Raw genomic sequence first — 15971 nt, 5'->3', positions numbered from 1 at the left:
ATCCGACTCTAAAACCACAAAAGTTGGTAGGGAGACTCATGGGCGGGCTTTACTCCTTTTAACAGGAAAATACTTTAAATTCATAAACTCACTAATATCAGGTTGACTCTCTCTCTTTAAACACTTGTTTCAATGAGCTTATAAATGTCTTCATAATATTTCCTTTCAGCATGAAAAGTCTCATGCTTTTTCCCTGTCCCGAAGGGAAGTTTTCTGGAAAGTATGATAAAAATTCATCCAGATTTTCTGGAATTACAGTAGAATCAGAGTTACGAACACCACAGGAATGGAGGTTGTTCGTAACTCTGTACAAAATGTTCTGATTGATCTTTCAAAAGTTTACAACTGAACATTGACTTAACACAGCTTTGAAACTTTATTATGGAGAAGAAAAATGCTGCTTTTCCTTTATTTTTTTTAGTAGTTTATGTTTAACACAGTACTGTACTGGATTTGCTCTTTTTCTTCCTTTTGTCTCTGCTGCTGCCTGATTGTGTACTTCCGGTTCCAAATGAGGTATGTGGTTGACTGGTCAGTTCATAACTCTGATATTCTACTGTACGAGAACAGAGACAATCAGGGGAATGGTTTTCCTCCCACTTTTCAGAGGCATAATTTTGCATTCCGATAACAAAATAAAAGGTGTTGTACACAAATATTACAATCAGGTCCACCACATAAAAATCACACAGCAGTGTGAAATGTAAAATATTTACCTGCATATATGACTCAAGTTGATGGAGATACGGTTGTTGTAGGAACCCTGGATCTAAATTGCCTGATTTCTGTGTCCTGTAACAGTTTTTTGTGGTATACTAATGGACAATGGTTCCAACCATTTGTTCTTGGGTATTAGAATGTGTTTATATGCACACAGAGTTGAGATTATCACCATAATAATAATAAATACTCTCCAATTCTAGAGGGCCTTTCAGTAGTGGATCTTAGTGTTTTTACAAACCTGCATTAAGCCTCACAGAAAAAGAGAACATGAATTTACTATAGAAAATATGGCATGGACTTACTATAAAATATCTGACTTTTCAGTGCTATTTTAATCTGGCTGTAGGAATATACTTAAAAAGTTGTTTTTCCTCACAAAGTCTTTTTCTTCTAATTGGATTCATGACTAGAGAGCAATTTAATTGTCAGCATTTAGCATTGTGTATTTTCCATTGAGATCCATCCACATGTTACTTCCTTGTTTACTGTCAGTCTAAGAACCAACCTAAAGAACAATAATTACAAAAACCTTCTCTACAAATGTGAGTAACCTACAGCTAAAAGGCTTTGGTTTATTTCTGCTCCTTCCATTTTTGTTTGTTTGTCTGAGTCTCTGGCATCAGCTGCCCTCTCGCTGCCAGCCAAGTCAATGAAAGAGATCCTAGAAAAAACAAAAAGATGCTTTTACTTTAGCTTCTTTTTTTAAGCTGATAGTGTGTTGCTGCTATGCCATCAGTAGAAAGATTAAATATTACTACCATAAAACAGGGGGAAATACCCACTGCAAGTGTCTCAGAGGCATCACAGTAATGAAATACCAGCAGCTACTGGAACAGAGTCAGAGCATTCTGGCACTGTAACAGACAGTCATAATAGGAAGTCTAATTACTTGTGATGAGTGTGCACCACGGTTTAATGGAGCAGCTATTTCAGGTATAACACATTCCCATCTCTAGATGATCACAATGCCAGTAATTTGAGAGAGAACACAGATTACTTAAAAAAGAATAACTTTTTGGGTCTCCTTCCAGCTAAAACAGATGTTTCATTCCAGTGTTGTCTGTCCTAATCAGATAGAAATGCAGTGCAGTTTATAAAGCCAATTAAAGGGAACTAACTGATGCACTGAATTGTCAGATGGTTTCAGAGCTAATGTATGTTCCTGCTGATCTTTCTTCCCTCAAGATCTCCATTTGTTCTCATATTCTTCCCTAACTTTCCTCTTTGGCTGCTAGCTATTTTACTGATCTGTAATTTCTCCCTCTATCTTCCTCTTCTTCCACAATATCCCCACCCTCTCCTACTATCACCTGCATCCCTCCCAGCTTCGTCACTCCTTCAATAACTAAAAACATGGCACACCTACATAACCACATATCCTTCTCTTTGTAATCTTATGCACTCTTCCTCCCTCCTTCTTCCCCACCCTCCCAATTATTTGTTGCTCAGACCTGCTCTCTTGTCTTACAGTTAGAATAAGCTCTTTGGGATAAAGATTGTATTTTACTTGTTTGGAAGGTGCCTAACATATTTTTTGACATCCAAAAATAATAATAAGCAGCTGACCATCTTTTCTCTGACTAGGTGGGAAGGATACCCACTTACTGCTGCAGCCAATGGCCATTCAGTAAGGACCTCTGGTACTGGGTCACTATTCTACACAGCCCAGGAGCTCAGCAAACACACCTGCAAATCACAGCTTGTATCCTGACTGTCCTTGCACTTGACTGCTTCACTACCACTCACTAACCATCTATGGCTGCTCTGCCATTGCAGATGTGCACGGTCTCATTTAAAGCCAACAGGATGAAATTGAAATGTCTCTATCAAATTCGATAAGTCAGCTTCCAACCTCACCTTCCACGCATTCTGTTTGCAGAGTCTTTAATTTGAATCTGGATGATAGCATGAGAACGGGAGGAATCTGAGTTGACTCCAGTCGCCCCAGTGCTACGCTCCTTCCCACCCTTCAAAATTACCTGGAAAACAAACAGGACAAAACAAAGGTAAATTGTACATACAAAACATGCACACTATTCATATAGTATATTGATTCAGAACCCCATGTATTGGTATTCAGTGCGGCTGACAAAGGGTTTATAAAGTGAGACCATTCATAAGAATGTCAGTGTATTGAACTTCCATTCCTATTTGTTAAATTACTACAATACAAAATCACATGGAATAAATGTATGGTGGAAATGAAAATAACAAAATGAGGCTTCAGAGGTTACCGTTGGACTCATGAGCAGGATGATTTTTAAAAAAAATTCATGTTCTAATCTCATTGAAAGGTTTAGTCAGCCAGAAATCTAAGAGGCAAGTAATGTGTGACACCAAGTGCCAATCCACTCATCCATCCCTGTACCCAGGAGCAAATGAAACATTGTCAAAGCAAGCAGCAAGGTTGACGTGATCAATTATATTCAGATTTAACTACCAAGAACGGAACAAGGTGAGAGGTGGAAGATGGGTTAAGGGACCTTCTTGGCTACAACTCTGGATAATTCTCTGTCCCAAATCTCTGAAGAGTCACAAGATTGCTTCAGCGAGCCCACCAACAATGGGCATCGCAAGGAAACAAAACAGAGTCTATATTTTAGTTTATGGAACAATAAGAATACAATAAAATGTCAACCTAGCAAAATCAAAACACTCTTTAGATACAAATATACAGTATTCATGCCTTCTGCTGGATGTCCACTCTTAATCAGCAATCTAACTGGCTGCTATAGCTCCTGAATATTGTTAAATCAGAGCTAAATTCAGGGAAGAGTTTGTGAACAGAAGCCAATGCATCAGTAAATAATGAATAATCATGAGGTATGCCTTTAAGACTCTTCTAATACATTTGGTAGCATGCTATTCAAGAGCATCAAATGAGTCTAATGGCTCTTTCTGTGTTCAAAAGAGCCTATGGACAATATGAAATGAGCTGTTTTGCCAAGATATCTGTGAGAACAAAACCATGTAATAACTCTTCTGTAGGCAGGATGTGATAATACAGAGGAATGTATTAATCTACTGTATACCAGATCTGCACTCGAATTTGCAGAACTGTCTCCAGCGTATCCTGTGCTTAGAGTTAATGGAAAAACAAAACCCCAGAAGATAGTGTCTGTCGAGTGGTATATAAATGGACAATATTGTTCCAAGTCCTAAACAATAAGTCAACTACACTATCAGGTAATAGTTTTCAATTCCTTACTGAGCTGAATAACGTAGCTGGAGTCGACGTACCTTAGGTCAAGTTACCACGGGGAGACGACGGGAGAAAATCTCCCGTTGACTTACCTTACTCTTCTCGTTGTGGGTAGAGTACAGGGGTTGACTGGAGAGTGATCTACAGTCGATTTGGCGGGTCTTTACTAGACCCACTAAATCGACTGCCAGTGGGTCGATCTCAGGGCGTCAATCCCTGCGGTTGTGTAGACCTACCCTAATGCTATCAACTTTTCAGATCAGCCATCTGTGTCTTGTTTGCCAAATGCAATGCATGCCAGTTTGTAAAGTTTTACTTACATTTTCCTTTTAGAACTATTTTTAGTGATGTAAGGTTAATGCAAAAATATTTCATAAATCTCTTCTGCAAATATGGATATAGCCATTTTTTTTTATATTCTAAGATATTTCAGGGTTGGTTTTGCTGGGATATTGTCATTTCTTGGGTGGTTCATTCAACCTCATGGCAAAGATCCCACCTGAGGTGTGGCCGTAGCAGTGACAGCTCCAAGTCAGCTTTTCATGGGGATCACTGTAACTTGTCTTAGCTGCACATGAATTCATTCATTAAAGGCAGTTTTGAAGGTGTCCCTTCGTGCTCTGCTGTGGCCACCAAGCTGTTCAGAGTTGTACTGATGCTCTTTTGGAGCCCCATAATGGAATGCACATGTGTACATTATACAACCTGGAGCAGCAACACCTGCGTATGCCAAAAATGACCTTCTCCACTCCACGGTAACCTATTTGATAAGTTAGTGCAACAGAGGCTTTAAAAGATAAAATAAGCATTAACAATCAAATTACCTCTAATAGTAGGTCTACAGTATCCACTTGAACCTCACGCAGGCCAACTATTTGTACAACATGCTTACTATCTTCTCTTGCAAAAAGTCTGCAGAGGAAACAACAGGGCTTAGTAGAAAAGGGTTATTATGAAGAAAGTCTTATACAGTAGTAGTGATTCTGCCTACACGTCAGTGCTATAGAATAGTGGTGCTCAACCTTTTTCAGTCACGCCACCCCCTTACCAGTAATGGAATCTGTCCGTGCCCCCACACCCCCCCATGACCACATAGCCAAGGCTTTCTCAGCAGTGGAGCTTGGGCTGAAGGCAGAGGTGGGGAGCGGAACTGGGAATGGGAGAGGAGCTGGGGCTGGTGTCAGAGCTGGTCTGGGACCAGAGCAGGGGTGGAATGGACCTGCTGCTGGAGCTGGGCTGGAGGTGGACAGGGAGTGAGGGCAGAGCTGCGCCTGGAGACAGTGCTGGACTGGGGGCGCAGCAGGTCTGGAAGTGTGGCACTCCCTCCCTGCCCCCCAAGGGGGCTGGCCCAGCCCCTGCTGCGCACCTGGAAGTGTGCCACTCCCTCCCTGCCCCACATGGGGGCTGGCCCCAGCCCTGCCACCTGCCTCCCCGAATGTTCCTCCAGGGGGCACGCCCCACAGTTTGAGAGCCACTGCTACAGAGAAGTATTGCAAGGAGTGACTAGCAAGGCAATGAATCAGGTTGTCATTGATATACCACCTGTCATGTATAATATGTACTTTTCAAATTTCACTGTTAAAGGGACACTGGAAGTGTGTATTAGCTGGATGTTCCTGCTAAAATGATCAGCACTGAAATAGTTAATGATGGCATTTAAATTGCCATCTTTAGATTTCAGAGTTCACACCTCTCTGAGAGCTTTTGTTTCAGGCTGCCTCCAGGCTCAGGAAGATCACACTGCATCACTTAACCTTGAAAACATGAATTGAGTATATCTTCATAATCATGAAGGCTCAAATTTGTTTTAATGACAGCTTAGGTTCTGGAACATAGTTCTGTGGCAGTAGGTGGATTCTGCAGCAGATCCGACAGCTGCAGAATCAGAGTACATGAGTGACTCTCTGCTACAAATTACAGAGAAGTGAATGTTATGGTATAGTTGGTAATACCAACTGGTTGGCTTATGTCCAAGGAAACAGCCCTATGGACTATAGCTCAACATCAAGAAGGCCTTTAAAAAGGGCTGCAGGAGAGCCAACACAGAGAAACATGCTTGCCTCATGATAAGGCACAGACTCTCTGAAGCACAAGGAAGCCTCTTTGCACTGCATTGCAGCATGCTCTCAAAGTGCACTCCCCTCAAGAGCCCCAGTGGTTCCAGCTGAAAGCTAAAACCATCTTGCCAGGCTTTTATTATTCAGCAGAATTTAGCCTGAATGTTATCTTGTTTTGTTGTGTTTAGATATTTTCGGTCAGGTAAGTTTTTTTTATCTGAGGAACATCTTGAGTTCTTTTGATTTTCCTTGGGTTTAGCTTATCCGATGAAGTGAGCTGTAGCTCACAAAAGCTTATGCTCAAATAAATTGGTTAGTCTCTAAGGTGCCACAAGTCCTCCTTTTCTTTTTGCGAATACAGACTAACATGGCTGTTACTCTGAAACCTTGGGTTTAGTGCCACTGTACTGACCTAGATACTTTTGCTACAGAATTATTAAAGTCCGCACTCCAAGTCACACCCTCTTCAGAAAAGAGATTAGTAAACAGCCATCTTGGGGGAGTCGGGGGCCCCACCGCACTGCCAGGGTTGAGAGAAAACTGAGGAGCAGTTTGCATTTTTTCCTTCCTATGGGACTCTTATCCGTAATTCATTCTGCTTATTTTCAGCTGCTTTGTGCTACTCAACTGTTCCTAGAGTGTGTAAAATTCCAGTTCAATCTCAGGTTACCTCGCTGAAGAAAGGTGAAAAGCTAATGTGACTCTGCCACAGGATACTGTCTTATCACTGTTCATCACAAGGGGTGAAGCCTGGCAGAGTGTATCTAATACAGAGTTCATCTCTCAGATTTGTGTCTTTGCTTGGATTGATTTTATTCCTGTAGAAATAACACAAAGGGGGATTGTCTATATATGCTACAAAATTTAGGGCCAGATTCTACTATGTTTACTCACATTGAGCAATACCTTACTCCATAAATAGCTCCATTTAAATCAATTTCACTTATTAGAAAACTTAATTCTGTTCAATCCAACTCCATAATGAAATAAACTGATTTATCATCCTTTTTTCACAGCAATGTGTCTCTTTTATTTAAATACCTTCTCCTTCCATTTAGCAGGTCATAAAGCTGTCCACAGTAGATCTCATAAAAACTGATCCATACATGGAGCTCTCTCCTTGACTGGGATGCCTCTAGTTGTCTAAAAATGTCTTTAGCAGCCAGTGCATAGAGTCCTGGGTTCTGGTGACTCCCTATCATAGTGTAAGTCTTGCCAGCACCAGTCTGTCCATATGCAAAGCAAGTGGCGTTGCCTCTGTAAAGATAATTTTTATTTTTAGTACTACAACTGATCCATTGAGGTCTATTAAAAGAGATTCTGCAATATTAATATCTACACACACTGCTGACCCTCAGTGATGGGATTTTATCATGCATATCCATCTGAGATCCTGAAAAATACAATCTGTTATATCAGAGATTCTCAAATTGTGTTCTATGGAGAAGGGGTAGAGACACAGCGCTGGCTCTTGTCCTTGTTTCCACGTGCTAAAATGACATTAAAAGAAGCTAAAAATACATTAAAAACTTTTGCAGTATTACTTTTCCACGTAAACGATTGTAGCTACCACAGGGATGTTATGTGATCATGAGTGGGGGAAAGGACTGATTGTGAACTGAAGGAGAGCAGGTCTGCATGATTATGAAAGCAAGGAGTAGGGTGTCCATGAAGCCACTTCCATATTAACATATGGTCCACTCAATGAAAAAAGCTTAACAACCCTAGAACTACACTTTGCATGTTGAAGTTTGCTTACCTCAGTTTACTCTCAGTTGCTATATTTTTGTCTATGGGTGTATCACTTTAACCTTACATGAACAAAGTCCATAAAATGCAAACTAATTCTCAGTGACTACACAGCAAGTTATCCTCCCCTCTTAGATCTCCCTCCCCTTTTCCCAAGGGCCTGATTCATGTAAATCCAACAATGAGAACACTGGTGATAGAATTTCTGGCCCAGCTGATGATACTTGGAGCTTCTTGATAACAGAAAGCTTCATCTTGTTCATTTTCCAGTATAGACATGTAATTCCTTTCCATCAAGAGGTCAAAATGAAATTATGACCTATTCAAGCTTGCTGTTCTCTGTACTCAAATACAATTATACATGTAAAACCACCCCGATTTTTCCATTAACCAGAAGGTATATTATAAGTCTCTCTCTAAATAGAAATAAGTAAATAAAATAAAGATAAACCACAGCTTTATTGATAAAGTTTATAATTCCTTTATACTACTATGAACTATATAAGTACATTTCAAAGTGCTTTACAAACATTCTCACAACAGTCCCATGAAGGTGTTTTATTTCTCTTTCACAGATGGGTAAACTGAGCAACTGAGTTCTGTGGGACTTACTCTAAATCACGAGGAAGTCTGTCAGAGCAGAGAATTAGGATCCTGGAATCCTGACACCGAATCTCTCATTCTAACTAGACCAAACTGCCTCCCTAGTAATCCTGGGTGTCTGAGTGTGCACCCCTTCTGCAGACAAATCTCCCACTGAATACAAGGGGAGTTTTGCCTGAATAAGGACTGCAAGGTCAGGCCCTTTGTTTGTCAAAATTGTATACACAGACATTTTTCTATATTTTATGTACACACACACACACACAACCTTAAACAGGGTAAGTGGAAAAGGTGAAATTAATGTTTTTTTAGAGAAAACTGAAGTTACACATCAAAGTCATACATGAAAAATGAAAACTAAAAGGATAAAAGGAATAAATGTAAGCAATGGCTCCCTACCCGTTAAAAATGTGCTGAATGAGGGGGTGAGCAGTCTTCATATACACATCCTGATTGGTACATGCCTCCCCAAAGACTTCATCAAAATAAAAAACATGCTGAAAAATAAATATGATTTTTATACTAAAGGAAATTTCTCTCAGTTCTCCTTTACCCCATAATGTGTAGCACATGCTATGGATCTTATCCACCGCTAACTAAAGTCAACAGAAGTTTTTTCATTGACTTCAGGAGGCTTTGGAGCTGGTCCTAAGTGACCAAGTAAAACTCACTTTTTAGCAGCATCAAGCCACAACCCACCAAAAAATAGAATATGGAAGTAGAAAATTAAGAGAAGATTCTGTTCCCTCCCCCCCACCCCCCATCATCTTCAAGCATAATGTACAGCAGCCAAGAAACAAAAGCATGAGTGTAACTTAAAAACAAAATTAATCTATTTATGAAATGAACCAACCCACAGCAACACAGTATGGTTATATAGTAGACAGGATCAAAATCAGGTCATAGATCCATTGTGATCTACATTAGCTATTCCACACACTTAAAATGTGTGCTGGAGAGGATCAAACCATTCGCATGCAAAGCTGGATTTTACTATCTGAGAAGTAGAACTCCTGCACTTAGGACCTGATCCAAAGCCCACTGAAGTCCATGAAAAGATATTTTTGATTTCAGTGGACTTTGGATCAGCCCCTTATAGATTTTAAATTTTGCTTATTGGGGTTGCTCTCACTTCAGTGAGGGCCCCAGTGGGACAGCATCTGTAACATTATACTTCAGTACAGTACAAACAAAACAGCGCTGGGTAATCTCAAATAGAAGAGTTGCAGAACCGATGACTACATGAATTATGCATAGATGATCCATACGAACATACATGCAAATCTAAATCAGTTTCAGTAAGGCTATGGCATATTTCTGCTTGCACGATCAGTGATTTATAGCAAGATTTGTTTTGACAGTATTGCCAGAATATAATTTAGTTGGGGAGATTTATTTTAGCATTTAGATTCCAAGGTGATAGGCATTTATATAGCACCTAAGATAGCTAGCTACATGGAGACTGAGGGAGTGGAATTACAGCATGTATCTGACTGTGAAAGGCGTTATATGAATGGTGCCTGAGAGAGTTAGCAAATTTAATTTTACTACCCTGAACAGTTGCTAGTCCTCGGATTATAAAAATAACACACACTAGGGTCAGTATAGCTTGTGCTCTCTAGAAATCAGTTCTGTTCCTGGTGCTGTCAGTCAGAATGAGAATTTGAACTATGTCAGCAGAAGGTACCCAGGATTTAGAAACAAAGACCAAATGAGAACTGCTCTTTGAAAAGCATTTGGCTCTGGAGTGAGGGAAAACTAGGAAAGAATCAGAGGACGTGTGTGACTCATAAAATAGAGATACTGCACTGAAATCCTGTGGAAAGTGGCTATAAGGAACTCAGCAGGCAACTGCATTCTAACCCCGCTTTTGGTAGAGGGTCTTCTTTTGGCACCCAGGCCTCGGAAAAAGGATGTTAATTTTTTGACAAGCAAGGTAGACAGGGAGCAAATGCTAGTTTTTAGAGGAAAAAAAGGTGTTTATTGGGAATTAAAATTCTGGGCTCGCTTCTCCTCTCATACGCTGGTGTAAATCAGGAGTAGTTCCAATGGATTTACATGGGGTAAGTGAGAGAAGAACCCAAACTTCTGTGTTTAATGTGAAAAAGAAAGAAAGGTCTTTTTTTTATTTCCATTACTGAAATCCCAAGCCTGTTTTCATCTCTCACTTGATTGTTAATGCATTACACTGTCGCTCCACCACTCAGGCAGCTAGCACACTACTCCTACTCATTATAAATGGAAAGGGGTTTTAAGAGCAAAAGGAGCTCATATTACCTGCAGAATATACTGAGTAAGATCAACTGCCTCCTTCTTCTCATGGAGAAGAAGAGTTTCTTTATCTTCCACTGTGATGATATTAACTTCCCCCCGCCGCTCCTCTCTCAGGCCCAGCGGGCGTTTTCTGACACACACTCGGATTTTGTCAGTCTCTGTCCACGGCATCTCCTTCTCAGAGGTACTAGATCTAGAACACAGGATCACAAATTTGTGTTTAAAAAAAGAGGATGCTAGACAATTCAAAATATCCATGGACTTGGCCATAAACTCAATTGTTAACTGTTACTGTTTAGCGAAGCTAGCTCGGTTTCTCTCATTTTGAAAGATCTCCAAGAATTAGATATTATAAATGTGAAAGCTTCTATTGTGTCTCTTAAAAGTGGGGATGCAATTCTTTTAGGTACTTTTGTTAAAGTGACAGCACTGATTTTTTTAATATCTATTTTCCTTGTAATTCTGAGCCTATTGCTGACCCCGCATAACTTCGGGTGTCCACAAACTGACGATCCAAAATAACATAACATAAGATCCAATTTTCTGGAGATTGTTCTGACCAGGAATTTCTTCGGACTTTTTCATAAGAAGATTGCCCTGCCCCAGGAGATGACATATTCTTTGCCTCTCATAATGGACCCAGCTCTCTTAACAGCTCTCTCCACACAGCTTTCATTAATATCGGTCTCTCTTTGTCCTTCTTGAACACTTTCATTAAGAAACCTGTGGCTCTTGCAATCTCTTCTCCTGGCCTGAATCCTGTTCTTCTAATCATTCCTTTTCATTTTGGGTAGAGGCTTATACCTTCCAACTATCCCCTTCACTGTGGAATACCACAAGATTCTTCCTTTAGTACTCTTTCTTGTCTCACTGCCAGTTTCAACTGTGGACACAACTTTTGTGTGGTTGGCATCCAGCATTATATATCTTTCAACATACCCATTAATCCTTCTCTTTTCCATCTGTCTGTGTCTCTACTTTGTCAGCTTCTGACTACACCATAACTTCCTATTACTCAGTGCTTCAGAGACTGAAATCTGATTAGTTGGTAAGAAGCCCATTCTCTCACATCTCTAATATCTGTCACACTCCATAATTAAGATATAACCTATGTTCCAAGGCCAGAAATCTCAGTCAAACTTGATTCTCAATGATCTTTTCCTCCCACATTTCCCTTGGCTGTAAATCTGCCCATTATCAACCCTATGGTGTTGCTAGAATTTATACCTCTTTGACCCTTAAATTCCTATCACATAATAATTAGTTGTAGTAGGACAGTAGCACCCACAATGTGCAAGGTGCTGTATAAAGCAATCATGAGACGTTGTCTATAACCTGAAACACTCAGTCTAAGAAGAACTAAGAAGGAGAGGGGGTACAGGTTCGCTTGTGTTGCCTGCCAAGTTTACTTCAACTCTCTTCCTGCCTCCCTCAGAGACATTAAGTCATTTCTTCTCTAGCTGATTAACCCACTGTATAAAACACCTTGAAATACAATGTATGGAAGATGCTGTCATTAAAACATGTCATTTCCAATTTTCCATTTTTCAAGCACTCTTCAGCCAAATGAAAAATGATTTTCCACCTGGCTCTGAATCTGAATTAGTCAGTAACTATCATTTTAATCAAACCCTTGCCTTACTTGAAATTAAAATTTCTGTCCTGATGTCCAAAAGCTCTTTCAAAATCTTTTAATGCACAACTTTAAAGCAAACATGCACTAGACTTCTGTTATATTAAAAACAATATAACAAGGGTATTTGTACCAGCTCTTCCACTTTTATTGGGACTGCAGGCTTCTGATTTCAATGCTACTGTATTGCCAGTTTTGATTCATCTAAAAGTACAGTGCTCAGAAATAAATGTTAACAGCTGTTCTCTCAAGGGGAAAAGAGGTTTCCATTCCAATATAAGGCCTGATCCTATAGCTCTTAGTCAAACATGTATTCCCATCAATTTTCCGCAGTAGAACTTCTCACATGAATAAGAATTACAGTCCCTATATTTGAATGGAAACCTCTTCACCCTTGAGAGAACATTACAGTTGAGATCATCTGACATGCTTGAGATAAAAGTGCCCTCCTGATACAGGGGGTCCCCTGGTATATGTCAGGGTTGCGTTCCTGAAAAGGGCAATGGATGCTGAAACAACGGATACTGGGGAATTTTTCCCCATAAGAAATAATGGCCTGCCCCACCTCTTCCCACCCAGCCTCTTCCTGCCCAGTTCCGCCCCTTTCTCTGAGCGTGCCCTGTCCCTGCTCCTCCCCCTCCCTCCCAGCACCTCCTGAACGCCAGGGGAAACATCGAAAGAAAAGCTATGCAAAAGGTGAAGTGATGGATATGTGGATCGGGACCAGAGTGAATCGGAACACGTTCTCCTATTGATGAGTGATGGATATGCGAAACGACAGATAAGGGGGAGACGTATACCAGGAACCCCCTGCATAAGCAGGATAATGCTAGGGACCAGACGTTCTCAGTGAAGGGTCACTAGTTCTGGAACTTACTTCCCAGATCAATTTATCAGAGCCTGGATTTCGTGACTTTCAGGACACAATGAAGGAGTCACCTCTTCTTCCAGGCTTTTCCTGGGCATTGAGGAAGCAGGGAGAATTAGTGAGGGACTGATGAAAAGGAATGCTTGAAGCCTTAATGGAGACCTTATTGATGTTAGAGAAGGGATTTTTAGAAGTTCTGTCTTGTTGAGAGACACATTTTATTACATATACTTTGTACTGGATCAAAGTATCTGTTTTAATTCCATGTACTACACTCGGCATTTAAGACAGATTTATAGGAAATCTAAACAAATAATGATTCTGTTCTCAGGTGGCATAGAGATATATTTTGTATTATTTTCAAAAGAAGAGAGGCAATTGGGAGCCTGGCAGAGGCAATAAGGGCAGAAGAAATTTACAAGTGACTCTGTCTGCTAACATTAACATCAAATCATTTGCTATGACAAGTGAAAAATATTTTAAAACATGTTAACAAGAGCTATTTATGTTTCTGTATGCTTAGTTTTATGACATCATTCTACAGTGTTCTTGACAGCTGAGAATGTAGTTATATTTGCCTTCACTTCCAAGGCCCTTCGGTACCTAGCCCCATCCAACCTATTCTTTCATTCACTATTGAAATGTAAACTCCCACTTCTGACTGGCCCAAGATGCCAGCCTCCATTACCCATTATCAGATTTTCAAACGTACCTTTATGCTTTCTCCAGTGATGTCCCTCACCTTTAGGAGGAGTTCCCCATAAATATCCACAAAGCCCCACCTCATTATCCACCTTCACTCCCTCCTTAAAACTCTCTAACAATTTAAGCTGCTGATGTGCTGAGACCACTGCCTGCTATGCTGACTTATACTGTCTCATTGTTTCCTTGGACTCCTCTATCTATATCCATCTGTTGTCTCTTGTCTTAGACTATAAGCTCTTTGGGGCGGGGACTGTCTTTTTGTTCTGTGTTTGTACAACACCTAATACATTGTGGTCCTGATCCTTGACTAGGGCTTCTAAATATTACAGTAATACGAAAGGCAATAATAATAAATATTACTTAATTTTATCATAAACCCACTTATAAGTAGGAAAAAATAGATTTAAATATGATGTGGATTAAAAATTCTCCATGCCAAAGTATGTTTCACATCATTTTCCAGCAGTACAGCTGTAAAACTAGCTTTTGACAGCAACTCACTCTTGGGCAGTTTACAAACATCATGTCATTGTAGAATTTGCCAATCCTATAAAAGTATTTTCAGAAACATTCTGTAGAATGTAGTGATTTTTGTTCTGATTTGGATTTGTGTGCATGGAAATATTCCAAGCAAAATAAGAGAAAATGCTAACAGGTTTTCAGATGTATTTCCAGTAAAGTGCAATGCTCTTTGGGAAACACAGAGGCATTATATGCACTAAATTTTCACCTCTAGAGACTCTCTGGTTCAAATTTTGATTTAGTTCACAAATGAAAATGACTTTGTTGGTTTCCTCTAGTCTTATCTATGCATATCATAAAATACCCAAGACTTAAGAAATGCCCTATATTGGAACAGCATGGAGGTGGTCAGTACCTCAGTACGGGAGTTCCATAACTGGATTAACTTGGGAGTGCTGCAGCTCAGCAAGGAAGTTCATCAGCTGGTCTCCATGCCGGTGACGTTTATACAGTATTTGCCCGTACTCTGCCCAGTCTAAGCCAATACTATTAGTTCTTAATTTTCATAAACATTAAATTTATCCAGATTCTTTTTTAAAGTGATACCTCAGGAGTTCCCTTAATAAAAAACTATATCCATTGTAATATGTGTCACTTTTACTGGGGAAAACTTGTGACACAGTTTGCTTTCAGCTTGAAGTGCAATATTTTGTGAAAAAACAGTTTTAATTATGCAAGATGGCTACACTGAAAAATATGAGAAACTGACCAGAACAAAAGCAAAACAAAAGCATAAGCACTGCAAGATACTAAAGCTTATTCTTAGCCAATTCTGGTAAATAGCAGCTGGTGAATTCAACTGAATTTTTTTTACTAGTGTTGGAAAGTCCCAAGTGCTAGTTAATGTTTCCCTCCCGCACAGGATTTTCCATCACCCTTGCAGAAGTTATGCATTGTTTGATTCTAGTTATACATAAAGTTCATTTAGAGTCTATAAAGAAGCATCTTCCTTTTTAAGCTTCTAAAGGAGTGATTAACTGTGCCAGTTAACTCCAAACATAGTGACTGATATAGACCGACTGGCTAAGCAGTAGTTCTGCAGAAAAGGACCTGGGGATTACAGTGGACGAGAAGCTGGATAGGAATCAGCAGTGTGCCCTTGTTGCCAGGAAGGCCAATGGCATATTGGGCTGTATTAGTAGGAGCATTGCCAGCAGATCGAGGGAAGTGATTATTCCCCTCTATTCGGCATTGGTGAGGCCACACCTGGAGTATTGCGTCCAGTTTTGGTCCCCCCACTACAGAAGGGATGTGGACAAATTGGAGAGAGTCCAGGGGAGGGCAATGAAAATGATTAGGGGGCTGGGGCACATGACTTACGAGGAGAGGCTGAGGGAACTGGGCTTATTTAGTCTGCAGAAGAGGAGAGTGAGGGAGGATTTGATAGCAGCCTTCAACTACCTGAAGGGGGGTTCCAAAGAGGATGGAGCTAGGCTGTTCTCAGTGGTGGCAGATGACAGAACAAGAAGCAATGGTCTCAAGTTACAGTCTAGGTTGGATATTAGGAAACACTATTTCACTAGGAGGGTGGTGAAGCACTGGAATGGGTTCCCTAGGGAGGTGGTGGAATCTCCATCCTTAGCGGTTTTTAAGGCCTGGCTTGACAAAGCCTTGGCTGGGATGATTTAGTTGGTG

The 15971-nt window shown here is 40.3% G+C and overlaps 1 protein-coding gene and 1 long non-coding RNA gene across 6 annotated transcripts in view; one reads left to right on the top strand and one right to left on the bottom strand.

Moving 5' to 3' along the window:
- KIF24 (kinesin family member 24) overlaps positions 1 to 15971 on the bottom strand; it is a 40721-nt gene that overhangs the window by 15779 nt on the left and 8971 nt on the right. For all 4 annotated transcript variants that reach the window (XM_037902621.2, XM_037902624.2, XM_037902625.2 and 1 more), the window contains exons 3-8: positions 10612 to 10801; positions 8734 to 8831; positions 7024 to 7239; positions 4750 to 4837; positions 2581 to 2702; positions 1279 to 1384 (exon numbers count right to left, since the gene is read on the bottom strand). In XM_037902621.2, the coding sequence (XP_037758549.1) occupies positions 1279 to 1384; positions 2581 to 2702; positions 4750 to 4837; positions 7024 to 7239; positions 8734 to 8831; positions 10612 to 10801 (820 nt within the window). The remainder of the gene's footprint in view (positions 1 to 1278; positions 1385 to 2580; positions 2703 to 4749; positions 4838 to 7023; positions 7240 to 8733; positions 8832 to 10611; positions 10802 to 15971) is intronic.
- The window catches only part of LOC122465808, a 33782-nt gene that overhangs the window by 10205 nt on the left and 7606 nt on the right, over positions 1 to 15971 (top strand). For both annotated transcript variants that reach the window (XR_006290873.1, XR_006290874.1), the window contains one exon: positions 2603 to 2729. This is a non-coding gene — a long non-coding RNA (uncharacterized LOC122465808). The remainder of the gene's footprint in view (positions 1 to 2602; positions 2730 to 15971) is intronic.

The sequence above is a fragment of the Chelonia mydas genome, chromosome 5, assembly GCF_015237465.2.
Source record: "Chelonia mydas isolate rCheMyd1 chromosome 5, rCheMyd1.pri.v2, whole genome shotgun sequence".
Lineage (NCBI taxonomy): Eukaryota > Metazoa > Chordata > Testudines > Cheloniidae > Chelonia > Chelonia mydas.
The sequence above is the reverse complement of the archived record's forward strand: the minus strand, read 5'-3'. Positions and strand labels throughout refer to the sequence as shown.